Source organism: Paracoccidioides brasiliensis (genome assembly GCF_000150735.1).
Source record: "Paracoccidioides brasiliensis Pb18 unplaced genomic scaffold supercont2.12, whole genome shotgun sequence".
NCBI classification, from domain to species: domain Eukaryota; kingdom Fungi; phylum Ascomycota; class Eurotiomycetes; order Onygenales; family Ajellomycetaceae; genus Paracoccidioides; species Paracoccidioides brasiliensis.
Window position 1 is genome coordinate 285269 of NW_011371369.1, and position 18245 is coordinate 303513.

Here is an 18245-nt window from a genome sequence, read left to right on the forward strand (position 1 = left end):
GGAACCCTAAAAAGACTCCCCTAACCGAAAAGGACGGATCGAGGAGAGGGGGGGTGCTTCGTTTAACGTTCCCAGGCTGGGTGGGGATAGTCCTCTAAGTGCCCGTTTAGTTGGAGCTATTTTTGGGGGGGTTATGGAGGTTTTTTGTTGTCCGACTGTGGGCCCCTGTGGGTGCTTTTTACGGCTCTGGAGTCAGTGAAGTTGGTGTGGGGTGTGTCTTTCTCTCTTTTCTTTTTTTCAGATTCGTATGGATAATGAACTATCGATGTCCACACGCCAACACTGGTGCGACTTAACCCTGTTCCATTATTATCCTTCCACCCAGGAGAATCTGCAGCTCGAGGAGAAAAAGGCCACAGCCGTGGTGGATGTTCCCAACCTCCCAAGCTTGATAAACTGTTGAAGCCTAGCGCTGTAGTAATTTTTCAGCTGGTGCTCCTGTTGCGAAAACCTCATCACAGCTTCCACTCCGGACAGATGCACTTTTTTTTTTCAAATGCTGTGTAACAGCCGAACTAGGAACCTGTGGAATATTCCCTCTGACTGTGGGACAGTGGCATGTCCCACCACTCTCCCGAACGCGATTTTTCCTCTTGTTATATGGGCAAGAGAGCAAGCGTCATGGAAGAAGCTGGTATAGTTTCCGTCTGATGCCTTGCTTTTTAATTTTCATACATCGAATTGGGTTAGATACTGTCGAAATGCGTGTCTTGTGGATATTATGAATGAACGTGCTCTTTCAGAGACCGGAAGCCGGAGTCAGGGGAGAGAGTAGCCCCAGGTGCCATGGAAATCCCATCGTCTTCCTTGTTTTGGAAGCTGTTGTGATCATGGCTGATATGACATCTGACCTCCTGGTCACCATGGGGTAAGACCGCCAAGAGGTGAAATCATGAGTCTGACACCTGTCGTCCCTCTGGGTATCTTCCTGGTTCCCTGGCTTACTGATTCCCACGGGTTTTCTCATCAATATGCAGTGTCTTTGAGTTCCTGAGCAGCGCATTTTCATGTACTCACTCCATTTGTACGACCTGAGATTGCTAAAAGTTGGGCAAATTGTCATGTTCTGTCAGATATTCTCAATTAGCATTTTGCTCTTGGATTTTCGGTTGCCGTCATTTTTTTTACCAAGTCCATGAACAACGTTCACAGGGGATGTCTATGATCTGCAACAGCAGAACAGGTATGACCTTGCAAAATTCCCCATTTACCATCCCTGATAATCATTTGTGAAGAAGAATAGCTTGTTTCAGAATTGTCTCCTTTATTCTTTTGTGTTTTTCAACATTGTGTGAGTAAGAAAGGAATAATAACATGTCCCTGCGCAATGTGTGTGTCTCTTCACCATGGTTTTTGCAGAGAATAATACCCAAGGATTGACAGACACTCTCCTGCGAGGATTACCTTCAATAGTCTCCGCCCCTGAATTTTGTCTCCCTTCCCCTAAGAACCTCGTGTAGTTTGCATGTACTCCGCACAGAGCACTGTAGCAGTGAATCCCGTTCCCCAGCACCAGCCAATGCTCGATATTGATATGCAAAAAGGCTGAGGAGTCGGAGTAGTGGGAATGCACAGATCATACGCCGCGAACTAATCTCGACGGAGTCCGCAATATGCAGACATCTCCTCCACCAGCGACCCCGAGCTGACAGGAAAAAAACATGACAGTCCATCGCAACAATAAAAGGGGTGCGGAACCGAGGTGGGGGATACGAGGATGAGAGCCCAATCGAAAGTAGGGGAAATCTTTTCAATTTCTTCCCGCTGGAAAAACTGGTTCCCGTAAATATATATAATCACGTGACCTAGTTCAAACGCTCCCAGGGCAGTCAAAAGTAGCCGTGCACGAGGTTTCAGGACAAGGTTTATTTAGTTGATCAGAAGCCATATATTCCAGGAAAAATCGATGGTGAATTTTCCCTTGATCTTGTTTCCGCCATAACATTGCAGTCATGTAAGTAAGCCATAAGCCCAGCCACTAACCAAACTTAACGCCCGGTTACGTCCCAAACGGGACAGAAAATCAAATAATCCGTCGAAAAGAACACGCCAAGAATATCAGGAATCGCACAATGAATTCTTTCTTTTTCTCCTTTTTTTGCTTTACTTTTTTTCCTCTTTTATTTTTCTTTCCATGAAGGGGCCGCGTCAGCAACGCAGGGGTGTGCGTAAACCGTGAAAAAACAAGCAATCTTGGATTACGTTTCGTGGCTGAAAATGGCTTGACGGATCTCCTCTTGCAGCCCAGCCACTAGGGAAAAGGGCAGATGGTGGGTTTCCTCCCCAATCAGCAGGGAGAGAGCGCAGAAAGAATATCGACGAATGCCGGCATCCCTTGGCCAATCCCCCGCACAACCCCCTCCTTCCACTGCAATCCACACAGCGGTGAATTATTCCGCCCTCGAATAGACGTAATACTGCCATCTGGTAGGTAGGTCAATCGCCAATGGGACCGGTGGGTGGGAGTGTGTCCCTGTGGGGCCATAGACAAAAAAATGATCTGGAGAGGAAGAAGACCTTGCGAGGGTTACTTAAGAGGGGGTGGGAATGGAAAAGGTTTCCAAACAGGGAGGTTGCTTGAATTTTGACACTGGAGTCTAAGCATCGAAACTGCTTGCCGATGCGTTTCGTTATTTTCAAAATAAATCCCGGGAAAGTAACCGTTTTTGCAAAAACCTGTTACGTCACTGCTGAGTTCCTTAACATGGGAACAACAGACACGGAGCGTCAAAGTAGCAGCCTCCCGTTGCGGATCCAGCTTCAGTGTCCCTTGGGGCATTTCATCATACCCCCCATCACATCAGCTCCGCTGTCGTTTTTACATCATCATCCCAGCGCAAGCCCAGCTCCGCCCAATAGCACAAATTTCAAGAGGGTTTACCCTGTAAAAGGGGGTGGGTATCAGCTGCCTACCACATAAAGAGTACTCCATTTCAACCGACTCTGCTCTCAGCTCCCTTCTTCCTCTCTCCTCTCTCACCTTTCCCCATGAATGATTTCTGATATCCAAGGTTCTCTACCTATCATTGTTTTCCTTTCCGTTCCCATTATCGCATTGCTATCTGCTTTTCCAGCCGCCTGGATACTTCAGCTTCACCAGCCGTCTGGTATTTAGTTGTTGAACATACTGGTGGCATTTGCAGATCTCCACCCTCCCGTACAGTTCTGTACATCATACATACATACATACATTCATACATACATACATACGATACATACAATACATACAATACATACAATACATACCCCCGTGTATAGTACTGTACGGTCATACATCACTGAACTCTGTACTTCTCTGCATGTTCTGCTGCGAGCTGTGTACCTTGTCTTGTATCCTTCACAGTACCACATCTACTTGCCCTTCCTCCTCTTCCTCCTCTTTCTCCTCTTCCTCCTCTTCCTCCTCCTCTTCTTCTTCTTCTACTCTCACAACGCACACTCTTAACTGCGCCGATCGCCTTTCCCCAGACCTTCAACCTGGCCTCGTTTTTATATTTTTGTTCCGCGTTGTGCATCAAGAACCACACGAGCTGTTCCCCTTCGGTCCTACATAGCTAAATTCTCCTGGACCGGCTTCCTACATGCTTACATGCGTTCTATCTTCTCCTCGTTCTGCCACTTTCTCCTGTAGTCCGACATACAGATTGTCATTTATCGGCCTAAATTCGTGCTTCACATGGGCGAGGGGCCTCTGCACATCACCCAGAGATAACCGCCCGAGCTTGTGAGGAATCGGCAACATTAGAAGAGAAAAAAAGAAACCAAGGAGAAAAAGAGCTCCACCGGTCAATTGATCGTCCACCTGAAACTACTCCTCTCTTGTTGTCATTCAGACCTGCGCCCGCTCTTTGCATCCTGGCCATTGCGATTTGCAACCCTGCCACCGCGGCCAGCCTTCTCCATGACTATGGTTCTTGAAAACCAAAACCGCCAGTACGGCGGCGGTATGGGCTACAGCAATGCGTATCATAACCATGTTCACGCAGGCCCTCCGCAATTCAATGACGCCTGGGCCGCGCATTCATCTTCCCATCCTCCGCAACCAATCTACTCTACATCTATTCCCACAAGCTCTGTCGTGGTGAATCCGATCGTAAAGCGGGATGAGGTCTCCCGACCTACAGCCATCTCCTTGCCATACGCAAGTGTGCCTGCATCTGCCCCATCAATGACCACAAGTAGCAGCAGCTACAATCCTGCTCCTTCTGCCTACAGCTGTTCTGAGCAGCAGCTTATCGTTATGGCCCCGGAGATTCCGCGGACAAACTTTGAACAACCTCAGGGCTACACGTCGGCATCCCCGATAAATTCTTTCACCCCGACCAACTACCCTCCCATGGACTATGGACAGTCGTTGCACCAACAGCAACAGCAACAGCAACAGCAGCAGCATCATCATCATCATCAGCAGCAGCAGCAGCAACAACAACAACACGCAAATGGAAGAAACATCTCTCTAGGGTGAGTTTTGAGGCTTTCACTTTCCCCTTGCCGAAGGTCTCCCTATAACAATGAAGTTTAGCCGGTAAAGGCGAGACACGAAATGTTAATTTGGTATTTAGAAATGAGCCCCCTGCGCAAACTTCACCGTCGCAAACACTACCATCCTCCACATATGGCGATGCCCTAGATGCCAGTCGCGGCATGGTCGCGCTGAGTCAGGATCTGGCAACTCCTCGAAATATCTACGGACCTCAAAATATCAGGGGATCTCGAGAGGCCTACTGTTTTACGTCCGCGCATTCATCCGCTTCATCAATTTCTTCAGCGGGGAATTGTCCATATTACAGTGCGTCTGTTGTTTCTGTCGATTCTTCCGTCACCGACTATAGCTCTACAACTTCAGAATCCCATGATGCCATGCCATCGCGAACCCTTCCTCGACCGTCAGGTCTCATACACGGTGCCATACCCGGGCCACAGTCGATGATGGGCCAGTTCAGTTCGAAAATCCCATCGAACACGCAAAAAAAGCACAAGTGCAAAATTTGCGATAAACGATTCACCCGTCCTTCTTCCCTGCAAACGCACATGTACAGCCACACAGGCGAAAAACGTAAGTTCATCAAAAATATATATGATATATATGCAAATCTCTCATGATAATAATATGTGTGTGGAATCATACTGATGTAAGCCCATGTGATTGACAGCCTTCCCTTGTGAATTTCCAGGGTGTGGACGTCACTTCTCTGTTGTATCGAATCTTCGACGACATAACAAAGTCCACAAGGGCGAAAAAGAGTCTCAGTCGCCGGAACAACAGCAAGAATGAAACCCTCCTTGCGCAAATGGCTGTTTGGATTTGCCCTGCTTTCGAATATTTTGCAATTTACGTTTACCTCTTCTCATGGTGCTGCCATAAACGCAGCAAACCGACGTGGTTCCTTTTTAACTGTAATTCTTTTGTTTTATATCAGTGCTTGAGACGGCACTCGCAACACCAAATTCTGCCATCTACGACTCTTCCTGGCGCGATTCTTCTATTCGTGTCTAACAAACATCATTTAATGCTGTATTATAGGTTTTTCTCTTTCTTTCTTATCTTCATCCACCTCGAATATTTTGATTCGAAATTTCGCAGCTGGAATCAAAAAGATACCCCCAGTGAGGTTTTTTTTCCCTTCAATTTTTTTGGTCCTTGGTCTTGACTTTTTTTTTTATATTTTTTTATATTTTATATTTTTATTTTTATTTTTTACAGATGACACAGGAAGGGTATTGCACCAGACCAGGGGGCCGTACTTTAGGATATTTGTTGTTTTACGTTTTTTCTTGATAGAGGTGCTCGTTTTTACGTGAGGGGTCAGACGATTTCAATTTTTTCTTTTCAAATGTATACCCTCGTTAGACCAGGTCAGGTCGCTTCCATCGCGGTTCGTTTTCTTATGTCAGGTTGTGTCTTCTTCCGTTATCTTGAACTTTCATTACCCATTGTTCCTTTCTTTGGTTGATACCACGGTATATTCGATGTCATCTCGTTTTTATCTTGGTTGCAGTTATAATTGTAAGCCGCCCTTGATCTTTTTTCCTTCCTACGTCATGGGGATTATCTTGTTTGGCTCGCCCTTTCTGGGTTTACCCTCGCTTTTAACCCTGACTCTCCTGTTACATTTCTTCTTTTCTTATATATTGCTGTGCCTCGCATCTATTAATGCTTGTATGGCAACGCTCGGACCTAGTTTTAACCAGGTTTCCTCCGCAGAATGCCCTCCCTGCTTCCCCACAACAGCAGTCTATATATCATCACCTCCTTAGCTACAGGTGCCCGCTAAATCAGTGGCAATGCGGTGAATTATTGGGAGGCGACGGTAGAAGGCCATGGCATTCTGAACCACACATTCACCAAAGCATCATTGTCACATCTTTGACTACCCCGTCAGGTAGTGCATCGTTTACTTCCAATTTGCACTTTTTAATTGGCCGTTAATAATTTCTTTCACTCGCTTACATATTGTTTAATTTTCTCAATTTTAATTTAGTGGATACAAATTTCCTTATTGATGTTAATACTCTTTTCTCTTTACCTTACACGCAAGAACATTCAAAATATAAAGGATCATTTGATGAATTTCTCCTTGACCTTTAGAGAAAGAAAGCCGTTTATAATACCTGTTGTTCATGTTGACAGGTCTTTGCTCTGCATCATTCTTGTATTCATGTTCTGCATCCCTCCAATTTAAGAAAACTCTGCGTAGTTTGTCGGTTAGCTCTCGGCGTCTTTGACAACCTGACTTTGTAGGACGTTTTGGAGATAAAACCTACTTACTTGGCAGCGGTGTATCAACAACTCTCGGCTTCCACCCGCTGGAACTATTGAAGTTTGGATGCTTTCATCCTTTTTAAGCCACAATTGTTCCCCTACAATATATAGACTTGTGTTGGCCGTCCTTAAATATAAAACACGCATACAACGCGGATGAGGTGGCGATGGGCTGGGCTTCATGGAGCCAACAGAGGATCCTTGGAGCCACCTGTGTTTTAGAATTGGACATCCTGTAGCTGAATCTATCGTTTGCTTTCATGTATAGGGCGGATTTCCTGGACTTGCTTGAAGGGTTCACCCAGGGTATATAGGACGCAGCTATGCCTACAGATAAGGAGGAATTACAGAATATCTCCTATCCAGCAACCTCGAGGTGTAGCCGTAATAACACACGCACAACCTTCGAATTCTCTGCTTGCCATGGGGTTGGACCCGTCACGAAAATACTATGGAATTATCTCTCCATCAATTTTGAGATTGAAGAAAACGGCGATGCTTTTAAATCAGAAATATCATTAAAAGTACAGAAAATGAACAGGTGAAGAAATGGACAACCAACCCGCTGAACGCATGCCGCAAATAAGTGAGAGAAAAAAAGTTCAAAAGAAACGCATATGGTAGAAATATTAAGCCAGAGATAAAAGGAACTCAAGTGTGAGATTACAGGCTAGATATAATCAAAAAAACGCCCACCCCAAAAGGTTAAAACAAAACAATTTCGATAATCACAGAACAATCGCCAACTCATGCCTCGCCAAACCCTCATCCTCAAGGGTGGGATAGTATGGCACCATCGCATCTGCCCCCTGAACGTATGCATCATTGTAAAGCCTCCAATAAGGCTGTCGTACTTTTCTTGCAGGGTGGAATAAGCCAGCCCAAACGTAGTTCATCACAATGCCGGTTCCAACAGCCATGCGGATTGCCTCGATAGCTTCGATTATACGATCAATAACGTGAGGACTTGTCTCGAAAAGATTCGGATAGAGCAAATTGAGTAGATGCAGCATTGCATCTTCGCATCCAAGGCCAACAACACCAAGGGCAATGTGTTTCACCACACTAGCAGCTGTTTGTCGGTGTACCTGGTCGCGGTCTATTAATGCGTCTTCAAGGAGTGGAGTAACAGCGTAAACGTAATCTTTCGCCATCTCGCCAATATACTCGAAGAGAAACGACATAGCCTTGAGAACACCATTTTGAACGTTAAGTTCAGGTACACGATACTCGTTCATCAGCGCGGGGAGAACGGTGAAGGGTGCACAAGTTTCCGCGACGATGCCAATTGCAACAGCTGTACAGACCCGGGATTGACGTTCCTGGACACGAAGGTTGTTGAGAAGAGTCGCGAGGACGTCCTGAGGACCGATTGCTTTCGCAATGAAACCGAACGTGTTATTTGCCGCGCGACGAATACCCTTTTTATGAGCTTTGAGCATATCAAGCAACTCAAAACAGATTCGCATCCATTCTCTGGCATTGACGGATTCGGGGCCTCGATCCGCAATACGACCCACCAAATCAATCGTGTTCTCTTGTACTTTCTCGTGACGATTTCGTAATATAGGAGTGAGACGTGGAAGGAGATCCCGGATAGGCGGCTGCATTTGATTGATACCAACAACCGTGACAATAGACCGCAAGGCTCCAAGAATGGAACCTAGCACCTCTGGATACTCTTCGCCAAGATATTCGTAAAGGACTATACCGAGCTTACCCATCAAAGCATCCTCACCACATTGCTTCATGACCATGGCGATGCGAGATATCAGATCTGCTGCTTGTTGACGGACAGTTGCTGACTTGTTATTCAGGCGCCAGAGAATCGTACTGACAATCTGAGGTAGATATGGTTTGCAGCGGGTACCAAGTGCATTCACAACAGTGCCAAACCCGTTCAGTATGACAATATCTTCGACGCTCTGTTCCTGGAAAGCAAAGAGGACACCATCGATAAGCCGCTCCTCTAGCCTTTCACCAATATCCGCCGCACCAAGGGACGCTACGACTTTCTCGACAGTTTCCACTGTCATTTTTCTATATGCCTCACTTTCGTCCTTCAAATTGTTAACAATCTTGTCCACAATTTCGCTTACTCCGACCTTTTGTCCCAGATCAACTGTCGTTTCCACAACTTGTCGGTAATTTCTTTTATCGAGCGCCATGCGCCGTACCCAGAAACATTTGAAGAAATCAGTTAGCACATGCTCCTTTAGATAAGCGGCTGTGACGCCATCTGTTCCAGCACACTGGGATACGACCTTTAGGACAACCTTCTTCATTTCTTCATCGGGAGAAGAGAACTCCCGTAGGAGAATTTCCATGATCTGGCTAGTGAAGTAGTTTGCACCCTCCTCGTCCATGAGCGGGATAATATAACCGACAGCCTTGAGGAAGCCAGCGAGTCCTTTGCCACGTTGCTTTCTTGCACCTGTCCAAAGAGGCCCTAAGATATCTTGAAAGCTCTCGATACCGTACGGATTTGCTGCCTCAGCAAGAGCAGCAATGGCCAAACTAGTAACGGTGCGGACTTTCGCTTGTTCATCACTGAGATTGTCCCCGATACAATCCACCAAGCCTTGCAAATGCGGCAAAACTGCACATCCCATGAGAATCGGAATTTGCTGCACAATCTTAACGCCAGTATGCCTTGCCTGCCATGATTTTTTACTACGACATACAGCCCTTAGGAAAGGGAGGAGGGCTGGGATGCCAAGTGCAGATGCAACAACAGCGAAGGCTCTTGCAGTGGTATTTCGTACGTACTCGTCAACATGATCAATGTCAGGACGCATGGTGCTAATCATGTGGGCAAGTCCTGCGGCTTTGCTAAGGTTAGAAATAATCTCCCGACCTTCCACGCGAGCATAGTAATCTTGGTCAATAAGGAGGGGTTCGATAACAACCAAGATTTTGTGAACATAGGGACGAACAAGATCGTCGAGTTTATAGAGTACACGGTCAATAACTTTAACCAGCAGATGTCGCTCCTGGTCTTCGAGCGATTTTTCCATGAGTAATGGAAGGATCTGGTTGAAAAGAGGCCCTGCGCCAAACTGGCGAGCATTGTCGGTAAGTTGTCGAAGGGCGGTCTTCCTCATTGGAGGGGTGCCGTTCTTGACCTTTAAGAGCAATCTCATAATTTTTCGTTCCTTTAGTTCATCAACTGACATGGTATTCTCGTCTGCTCCATCGACAAGCTTGCCGAAGTATTGCATATCTTCCGCTTTGAAAAATTGCAGATCGCCAACACCTGGGATATCTGTTGGGAGCTGCTTTCCCATCACACGGGCATTCTCGGGCTCTTGCATCATGAATCCCCCAAACCCACTGACACTTGGCATTGGCGCTGGAGCACTCATTAACTTTCGGGCTGGAGTTCGAATGGGCGCATACCCAGGCGGAGGTTCAAGAATCTTATATCCCTCGGAAGGGAGCATCAAATCCAGCTCTTCATCAGACAAAGGTGTGTTTCGACCCGAAATATCAGTACCAAATGCCGGTTGCACCACAGGTGCAGCCACCTGGGAAGGATGCATTGGGGTCGCAAGACCTTCGTTACCGACAGGTGTTGCTGTGACAAGAGATGGCGCTTGATCCCACCTTGACCGACGTTTGGGAGCCTCTTCTGGGGCGCTTGGTACAGGTGTTTGATCCCATCTAGATCTTTTCGGTTTCACTTCAGTCGGTTGGTCACCACTTGGAGCACTAGTCGATTCTGAAGACACGTCCCATCTCTGTTTTCTTTTCTTTCCCCGAAACAACTGCCAAAGTAGAACCCGCTTCCAAATTTTCTTTACCAGTCTCCTCCGACTGCAAAGTTGGTTTATGTTCAATAGATCCATTTTGTTGGCCTTGAGCTTGTTTGTCCGCGATCAGCTTTTTGACCCGCTCCTCCTCCTTTTCGATTTCGCGAAGAGCCATTACATCTCGATAAGTTTGACCTTCTACCTCTTCATTCCCATTTGCAGCGAAAGGATCGGCGCGCGTCGGGGTAAGTGCACGGTTAAATCGTCGCTTTTGATAATCAGTTTCACGCTCTGAAATCCTAGAGGATTTCTCACGTCCCAGGAGGATGTCCTCTTCCTCCACGCCTTTCCCGGTAGCAAATTCATTCATTTGCTCCCTTGTCGCCGTATACTGTCCGGTCAGACGGTACCCTCCATCTCCGTCCTCTATTTCCTCATCTTCGCCGTTGGCGGGAATGGAAGTGTTATATTCTGCATATTTGTCTGTTCCGTTGCGATCGTAGAGGGTAGTATCGAAGGATTCAGTCAGGGAAGCCTTGGTCGAAACGTCAGTTCGTTGGCTGGATGCATCGAAAGTCTTAGAACCTTTTTTGCTCGCGGCTGCAGCATTTCGCTCTGCTTGAAGGCGCCTTATGGCCTCGAAGTCGGCTAGAAATGGAGAAGTTAATTGTGGCACATAGGCATCAAGCGTGGGGGTTAGCATACCGTCAGACATGCTTGCGTCCAAGGGATTGTTCAGATCCAGCTAAAAGAGATCACTCCGGGCTAGCATGAATAATAGGCGGTAGGATACAACCAGATACGGACTGATGGGGATGGCAACAGCTATTCTCTTTGCTGTTTTCTGTTGTTGCTGAGAACCGAATGTCGCATGTTTTCGGAGGCTTAAAATCAATTGCTGAATAACCCGAATTTTCGCATTTTGCCACAAAGGGAATGGCGGTCTGCAAGGCTAACACGTGACTCTGATGCCATTGTTGCTCAAAGGGACATTAGTAACTACATCAATAATAGGGGAAGAAAGACATATTTCTCGCTTAAAGACAGGCTCCTTTATTCGAATGGTTAGGAATCCGAGCGTAACTTGATTGAAAATGCATTCATTCATAGAGACCACAGAACTGCCCACGTAATTACAACAGAACTAAATATTCCAGTCAGTTGGATAACGGTCAAAAAGCAAAAAGGCCGTTGTATGCAACCCAGAAATAGGATTAAGGTGAAGAAGGATCATGTCAGTTATCCCGTTCCTACGTCATGAGCATCAATCAGTGCTTGAGAGATTGAAGGTATCAGACTTCTCTATTCTCTTTGAAAGAAGTTAGGATATCAATGGAACTAAACCTTCAATTATATAGACATAATCATAATAAGCGTGTTTCTCATACCCTGATACGTAGATACATGATAGGAGGCATTAATATATAGAGTGGGGGATAAAAGAAAAGGAAAAGGAAATAGCATCAAAAATCATCCAAAAATCATCCAAAAATCATATGAAACGTCCCGAGTCATGAGTGAAATAATCATTAAAGATATTGGTATCACAAAACATCATTTCAACGCTTGCCGCCGTAATACATGAAGAGATAAATAAATAAATATAAATATATATATATAAATAAACTCCCGTATAGATAAAAAAAAGCAAATAACATAAGAGAATAGAACGAGGCCAGTCGTAAGAAGGGAAAAAGGTTAAAACACTTGGAAGAAAAAATATACAAAACGTCAAGAGGAGTTGGACCACGAGGTCGATTGGGAAATCTTCGTTTAAATTTGGCATTGTGGATTGGTTGCCCTGTCTTATCTGTTTATATCTTTTTCTCTCTCTCATATAGACAAAAAGGTGAGAAAGACCTTTAATAGCGTTCAACATCTGTAGTCGTATTTGAGATCGATAAAGGGACAAAGGATAAGGTTGTATGAAGGATATCATGGTTCTGTCGTTAAATAAATATTGATCATGATAAAAACGCTCCCCTAGGGTGCTGAAGGAATTTCGTCCTCTGGATTGTCGGCATTTGAAGCTTGCGGGGAAGGTAAATCCAGAAGACTTCGCATAAAAATACACCCTAACAATCCATAACTCCCACCTTGTTCTCAAATTTTCAAACACTTGCTGTCCTTCTAGGTCCACTTGGATTTTGCGCATAAGCAATCAATAACCGAAAACCCGTTCCACGCCTTTGGCATTCTCGAAGTACCCTCCTATCAGCCCAGATACTGTAATCCGGGTTTCCGTCAGGGAGTATGAAAGCCTCGTAGCAGCGAGTATACCACCAACGGGCAACTTTGGCTACCATTTTGGCAATGGATTCATCATTGGACTCGGAAGGGTTTGAGTCAGAAAGAAGATCACCGAGAGAAACGCCGGGGTCATCCGATGGAGGTCGTCTCGATCTACGGTTACCTTTAGTGGTAGACGCAGAATTAAGCCCATAGGGATTTGTCGGTGTGGGGAGTGTTGCGATGGTTGACCGGCTGGAACTGGACGTATCAGACGAACTCAAAAGAGTACCCGCAACTGGTATGCCAACCATGCATCGATTCAAATTCTCAAACCCTCGCTTTCCGAGTAGCCTCTGAATGTTATCGCTTGCTGGTTTGAGGCTTATGCTTGGATCTGCCATACATATACGTTCCTTGAGCATGCGAACAGCCTTTCGAGTTCTAGTCCCCATGTTCACCATGTCAAGGTCCATGATATTCATTTCAAGATAGGCACCCGGTCGTAAGACGCGCTTGCACTCCGAGATAGTAGCTCGCAATCCGGCGTCAGAGCATGCTGCTGGGAATCGAATAACTGATGCAATGAAAAAGCCCTTCGGAAACGGAAATGGATTTTCCATATCATCATGGTGGATAGTTCGATGATTAGCAGGAGGTTTCCAAGCTGCAGGATTATTGGAACTGGCGGAAGGCGCTAAAAATCCAAGGCTATACACAGTCGCAGAGGGATAGGTCAGGGCACAGTAAAATGACCAATCGTCATTTCCCAGCCCATCGATAACAAGAACTCGGCCTCGATCTTGATCTTGTTCTTGAAGGTGATTATGTGCCGGGCTGAAAAGTACTCGTCCAAATGATAACCAACGACTTGTCATGAGGGAGCCTGAACGAAGGTTTGTTTGTGCGATTGTACCGTTCCTGTCCCGCTCTGCTATATCTAGAAGCATTGTATTTTTACGACGACCCGCCTCGTTGTTCCTAGGCGTGGAAAATGAAGATTCTCTAATCGTATCCGATTCTGAACCCGCCTGTCGGACGTGCAATAAATCGCCCTGGTTGACCAACTCTGCACTATTCTTATTGTTATAACGACCGTAAGGATCGATGAAGGACACGGTGGTGGATGGAGTCATGGACGAATGAAGAGCTGAGAGTATCATGGATCTACGCAGGTGGACCAAGCTACCGCTTGACCTTGCAGAGGACATTGATCGATGCAAGTTTGAATATTCAGAAGGGCTGGCAAGAAGATAATTGGTGTTGCTTAGTCCGTTAAGTTCCTCCTGAAGGGTCTTGCTGGCACGGGTGGCCATTTTAAAGGACTTTTGGGAAGGAGTCGACCTTCTAGCTTTATGAGGCGATTTAGGAGACAGCACCGTATCGATAAACTCATCATATTCGTTCCAAATCTCATCTTCATTTAGTTTTGAATATAGTCGTGGCTCTACGGCAGCTATCGCAGTTAGGCTCACACGGCCCTCTGAGCTGCTGGATCCCGAAGTGACTGATTTCCTCCTAGGGAAAGCCAAAAATTCGTGATCCTTTCGGTTGTAGCTAGAATTGCTACCAGACAAGACTTGGGCAGAGGGATATAAAATTGCGGACCCTGGATAGAACTCCTCGCTTGGGAGAACTTCCGTCTGAGAACCTGTGGGAGGGCGACCAGGATTATAAAACAGTGTAGGTTGGGAATTGGCTGTGGAGGTTAAGGAAGGGATTTCAATCCTACTGAAAGGGCGAGAAAATGAAGGGATAGGTGAGGTTGCTTGCTCTTCTCGGCTGGAGACAACCTGGGGAATTCGTCCAACTGGTGCGAGTCGATTAGACCGTTGTCGTCGTTGTTGTTGTTGTTGTCGAACATCGTCAGATCTCGGCTGAGCATCTGTTTTGGGTTTATCTCCGTAGATATTTTTATTGAAAAATACCTTTGGAGGTGATGACTGAGGCTTTTCAAAAGTGTATCCACCTAAGAGAGGTGGAGATGGAAGCAGAACAGAATGGCCGTGCGGTTGTTTCAATCCAAGCCCAAGAGGAACTTCTTCAGTTTGATCGTCCTCCTCCGTTGGCGGTGATTCCTCGATTCTTTGAAAAATTTCCTTGAGAGACTCTGAATCGATGTATTCGTCCTCGAGAAGGGCATAGTGAGCAATTTGCCTAGAAGGAAGCTTAGATATTGCCACCGGTACTTCAGCGCTTGAGCTTGGCTGAGGAGTGGACCCCTTTCGCGAGGTGTGGTGGCTTCTTTGAAAAAAATTCCACCTTCCTCTCTTGTCGGGTTTCTTCACGTCCGTTTTGTCCTGAACTCGATCATTCATAGCAATAGACACGCTGGTCTGGGAAAAAGATGTTTGGCTGGTATTACAACTGTCAATAGAAGGTCGTGATGTTAGCACATCAGTATTTACAGATAGTTGCGCAGTCGTGTCTTTCTTAGCTCCAAAAGCCTGTGGCTTGCCGAAAGAACGACAATTAACTAAGCCGGGTTTCTTCTCCTTTTGGTTCAGTCTTTGAAGCAAAGGGTCAAAAGTTTCGTGTGAGGCCAGCGATTCAGAAGAGTCTCCGACGGGTTTCGAAAATTGCACGCTCGGCTGTGAATATATTGTTGAGGCGACGCTCACACCACTTGCGCTCTGTTCGCTTTGGGTTCGACGTAGCTCTTCTCCATCCACGCCTCCTCCACTGATGATGACCGGCTCGAGACGATCTAGCAAGAAGTCATCCATTTCCGACTCTGTTCGACTAGCATTGCTGCCTTTTCTCGTCGAAACAGCCGTGCTTAGGGATCTTGCTCTTCCGTTAACGCTGCTTATACTGGATCTTCGGCCACGTTGGGCGTACCTTCCATACCCTTCATGGCCTGTTCCTGCAGCTGGTCCGCGTCGGCTGGGCTTATCCTTACCATCGGGCGCATTAACTTCTGGATCTGTCTTTGCTTTCCTGGAAAATATTCCAAACCGCCTTGTGCCAGATGTTGATGCAGATTCTTTGGGCTTCTTAGAGTCTTTGGCAACTACTTTCGTGTGAGATAACGAATCCTTTGTTGACAATTTCTGGCCGCTAGCGGAATAAGGGGACACATATCGATTAGTTATCGGGGTTGAAACTTTTGACTGTAGCGATTCCGTTGATGAATTGATATGGCGAGTGGGATTATGCTTGCGATATGTGTGGTCGCTAGATGCTTGTCGTTTATGTCCCAAGTGTTTCAGGTTGGTGATGTTACTCTGGATTACTGGAGAGGGTTTGAGTTCCAGGCCACTTGTACCTGCACGACTAGGCCTAGATGGCGGGAGGGTCGACGCCGGAAGGGGGACACGAGAAGCCTTTTCAAACTTGCTTTGACATGGTTCGATATTCTGCTTTTCTTCCTGCTTGTTTGAGTCGGCACTGGGCTTTGGAGTGACATCGTCTTCCTTTGACTTCGCAGAATTGAACTTAATGGACGATTTTAGAGGCAGGTGAACATCAGAGGGAACATCAAATTTCTTTTGTTTCTCAACAACATAGTGCCTTTCAGGCTTCTCAGCTTTCGTTGATGCCAAAGGAGGATGAGTCTGACTTTTACGTGGTGTTCTTGGATAAAACGCCATCGCGTCCTTATTTATGGTGACAGCTGCAGGGACAGGGGCAGTGGATTGTCGAGGCAAAGGGCTTCTAGACATAGATGGACTCGGTTGTCGTAATCGGGATCCAACCTTTGTTGGCTGTGTGATTCCAGGAGAATATGAAGACATTGATGTTGGAGTGGACGTCCTACTACTCCATGGCCCAGGCGATTCGGAGCATCTAGTGGAAGGACTGCTGGTGGAGGCAAAATTGGGGGTTGGAGGTGGAAGGTTGGTTGTATTTACAGCTCTTGTGGGTCCAGTTATTTCTTTTGGGACATGAGTGACATAGGTTTCGCCAGTCCTGCTCTGCAGTTGAATTGTTGATGGTAGAGGCACTGATAGGGGTGGCGCCTGCTGCGCTTGACCCTGGCTGATACTCTTCTGAGGTTCTCCTAAGGAACGGGGTTCTAAGTTCAATGCCTTGCTATCTTCCATATTCGATAGAGAAGTGTTCGGTCCAAAAGCACCAGACTTTGACGGATTTGATTTTGCCCTACTTCGCCCAGTGTACTGTTCTATTGAGGGAGCTTTTCTCCGCAAAACATTTCGGGACCGCCCCTCTGCTGAAGACTTTCCAGCCCTAGCAGATACCGCACAATCTGGCTTCGATTGAAGATGCGCAGGCGAAGCCATCTTGCTCATCAATAGTATTGGGCTGGGTGCCAGAGCTGAGCCAGTTTTTGAGGGTTGGGGAATTCCTATTGACCGGTCATTTTCCTTTGACGAAATTTTTGTCCTGTGGGGTATCGGAATCCGCGTTCGATTTGCTTCCTCGCCTACAGATACGGACGATCCCCGTCTATTTCTAGAAGGTAGAGATGGCCTGGATACCTGGGATCTAGTCGCCGTAGAAACATACTGGTTGGAATTCGGTACACCCGGAATCCTAGACGATAGGACATTCTGAGGAGGATCCGTCACTTCCTCCTGTCTTAGACTCCGCCCACGATCAAATTTGTGGGACGTCATGGAGCAACCTGAGTTCAAACCCTTTCCCGTATGGGGAACCGACCTGACGAAAGATTGTTAAGTGTCCAGGAGGTCCCAGAATCATAACAGATGGAAACCTAGGAGCGACATGGGAACGACATCCATATAGATCTGCATCAAGGTCAAAGATAGGCCTCAAGGAGAACTGGGATTTAATATTGCCATGATAATGATGACTTACAGTCAGATCTTGTCTTTTCCCATCCCTTCTTACTTTGCGATATGAGAATCAATCATCGGAAGAACTGATATCCTTGGTGGTTGTGCCGCAAAATACATGGGTTTTAAGAAAGGGGAAATAGATACAACTAATTATACAGGATTGAAAGCAGGTTATTTTAACAATATAGAAACAAATAAAGGGGAAAATGAACACTTTAAAGAAAATATATATCTGGAAAAACTCTCGTATGAAAAGAGTTTTAATTGTCGTCAGATACACTTGCTGTACTAGATACTCAATGCAAACAAGCAAAGGCACTTGGACAAAAATATTGCATATATGCAACTTCGCCACACACAGCGGGGCGGTTAGGGCCTAATTGCAGCGAGTTGTGGCTAAACAAATGTGGCAGGGCCTGTGGAGATTACAAGGCGAGCGACTCGAGGACGGCCACGTCAATGATCAGACACCAAGCGCCATCATTATGCAGAGTGCGGTCCCAGGGCGACAGGTTGGCCAAAATGGTAGTAAAAAAACTTCAAGAAGCAAGCTCTTGGAAAACAGAAAAGGTGAAAAAAGAAGAAAATAAACGTAGGAACAAGAACGCAGAAGTGCTGTCGACTTCTCTTTAAGGTCCACAAGGGGACATTGTACCCCTAGGCTCCGGGTCAAGGACCAGACAGGGGTGCAAAGAAGTCGGGCGCCTGTGGGCATTCATCGACGGAGTCTCAGTCTGA

The 18245-nt window shown here is 46.3% G+C and overlaps 3 protein-coding genes across 3 annotated transcripts; 1 reads left to right on the top strand and 2 right to left on the bottom strand.

The window, feature by feature from the left end:
• Positions 1-3901: 3901 nt before the first annotated feature.
• On the top strand, positions 3902-5275 carry PADG_07665 (uncharacterized protein; the record flags this gene model as incomplete). Its single annotated transcript, XM_010764794.1, has 3 exons — positions 3902-4461; positions 4563-5056; positions 5175-5275. 3 exons carry the CDS (start codon positions 3902-3904, stop codon positions 5273-5275), a joined length of 1155 nt encoding a protein of 384 aa, XP_010763096.1.
• A 2216-nt stretch (positions 5276-7491) lies between these two features.
• On the bottom strand, positions 7492-11230 carry PADG_07667 (U2 snRNP complex subunit HSH155; the record flags this gene model as incomplete). Its single annotated transcript, XM_010764696.1, has 2 exons — positions 7492-10484; positions 10567-11230. 2 exons carry the CDS (start codon positions 11228-11230, stop codon positions 7492-7494), a joined length of 3657 nt encoding a protein of 1218 aa, XP_010762998.1.
• A 1396-nt stretch (positions 11231-12626) lies between these two features.
• On the bottom strand, positions 12627-17324 carry PADG_07668 (uncharacterized protein; the record flags this gene model as incomplete). Its single annotated transcript, XM_010764795.1, has 1 exon — positions 12627-17324. One exon carries the CDS (start codon positions 17322-17324, stop codon positions 12627-12629), a length of 4698 nt encoding a protein of 1565 aa, XP_010763097.1.
• Between the last annotated feature and the right edge of the window lie 921 nt (positions 17325-18245).